The sequence below is a fragment of the Olea europaea genome, unplaced genomic scaffold (assembly GCF_002742605.1).
Source record: "Olea europaea var. sylvestris unplaced genomic scaffold, O_europaea_v1 scaffold405, whole genome shotgun sequence".
NCBI lineage: Eukaryota > Viridiplantae > Streptophyta > Magnoliopsida > Lamiales > Oleaceae > Olea > Olea europaea.
Window position 1 is genome coordinate 411,914 of NW_019260152.1, and position 2,172 is coordinate 414,085.

At 40.9% G+C, this 2,172-nt stretch overlaps 1 protein-coding gene across 1 annotated transcript in view; it reads right to left on the reverse strand.

Annotated features, from left to right (window-relative positions):
• Positions 1-1,203: 1,203 nt before the first annotated feature.
• LOC111387472 overlaps positions 1,204-2,172 on the reverse strand; it is a 3,596-nt gene continuing 2,627 nt past the window's right edge. Inside the window, exon 3 of the mRNA XM_023012026.1 lies at positions 1,204-2,151. Coding sequence (XP_022867794.1) covers positions 1,204-2,151 — 948 coding nt within the window. The remainder of the gene's footprint in view (positions 2,152-2,172) is intronic.

Consider the following 2,172-nt stretch of genomic DNA (forward strand, 5'->3'; position numbering starts at 1 on the left):
TGAAATTTGTGAAGAACTTGGAGAATTTGCAAATTGGAAACGCGAGAAATGAAGTTATAGTTCAAAACCTTGCACTGTCGCTCGAGCGAGGTTTAAGCGAGCCTCGAGCGAGAGTGAATCTGTTATTATCGCTCGAGCGAGGTATGGAGCGAGCCTCGAGCGAAAATGCAACTTTCAAAAATAGCACCAAAATTTTGAATTCTTTAAAATATGGCATAACACTCTGAAAATTATGAAAATAGCCCTGAGTAACAAAATTTTAACGATGTGTAGCAAAATATGTAATCGAGCCCAAACATAACCATGAAGACACAAACCCGATACACAGCATATAGACAATTCGTAAGTCCACACATAGATCAAAGAACTCGTGGAGTCAAGTGTATGCAGACCAACACCGTGAAAAGTGCCACGTAGTCCATGCAAGCTAGACTCAAAACCTTAAATTAGTGAGAAGGGACACGTGAAGCTAACCAAACAAAGGTGTATGTCGACCAAGTGACAATCAAATCCAATACCACGAGGACCTATATCAAATGATACAAATGTCACATTTTTACTCCCCCTAACTTAATGATCTCATGTTTTTTTTTTTTTTAAACAAGCGAACTTAAGTGCAATGCTATCCTTATTAGGCGACAGAAATGACCCCCGTAGCGAACGTTGGGCCGGTGACTCCCAAGCCAGACGACCTTAGGGCACCAGGTTAAAAACCCCTCGAGCTTAATAGTTCGAGTCAAATAGGCCCCAAACATAGCAAAAGTTCGACAATATACAATAAACGTGGGGAAAGACATTATGATTAGGTGACACTCGTCCTAGATCAAGTCAAATGGACACACAACCCCAATCATAGTAGACAACCATCCCAAGTCGCAACCATGCGGTCAAGTCTCATTTACAGGACTACGGTGTGCACTGTGCAAAGGTGAATGACGAGCCATATACCCAAAACTCCACAGACAAAGTGAACTTAGATGGAACCTCAGAGTCGTACATATGATGAATAAAAGAGTACGAGTCTAAATGCACATGTCAGAGTCAAAGCATATAAGGCACACACATAATCAAAACCCCAATCAAAATTTTTTTTTTTTTTTATTGAAACACACAAATAAAACTTGCAAACTAAGACTAAACAAACACACAAACATGCAACACATATGCAATGTGATGAAGGTATGAATGTGTATGAACACATGATCAAATAGGTGAACTAACACCTACAGCCGACCGAAGCGATTCGAATCTCAACCCATCTAGCGGTTTTGTAAGTAGGTCAGCCAATTGATTCTCAGTAGACACATGGTCGAGGGAAGCAACTTGTGATTCAACCAGCTCTCGAATGAAATGATGTCGTATATCGATGTGTTTTGTACGAGAGTGCTGAATGGGATTCTTAGAAATGTTAATCGCACTTGTATTATCACAAAAGATAGTCATAGTCCCTTGACTAATCCCATAATCACTAAGCATTTGTTTCATCCAAAGAAGTTGAGTACAGCAACTCCCTGCAGCTATGTATTCGGCCTCTGTCGTGGATAAGGATATTGAGTTTTGTTTCTTACTTAGCCAAGCTACGACATTGCTACCCATGTAAAAACAACCCCCGGTCGTACTTTTCTTATCATCTGCATTTCCGGCCCAATCGGCGTCGGAGTATCCAGCCAAGTCAAGATTGGAACTCCTAGAATAAAAAATCCCTAGATCTACAGTACCATTCACATATCGAATGATTCGTCTAACAGAACTTAGGTGTGACTCTTTTGGATCTGCCTGAAAACGAGCACACACTCCTACACTAAAAGCAATGTCGGGCCTAGTAGCTGTAAGATAGAGAAGACTACCTATCATGCTACGATATAGGGAAGGATCTACACTCTTACCAGAAGGATCACGACCTAACTTCAAGCTAGTACTCATCGGTGTCCTAGTATGTTTCTTACTATCTAACCCAAATCTCTTAACCAAATCCCTAGCATACTTAGACTGTGAGATAAACAGTCCATCCTCTGTCTGACGTACCTGAAGTCCTAAAAAGTAGCTCAACTCCCCAACCATACTCATCTCAAACTCTCTCTGCTGACATTCAGCAAACTCAATCGCTAAAGACTCTAGAGGAGACCCAAAAATGATGTCATCGACATAGATCTGAGCAATGGTAAAGTTTTC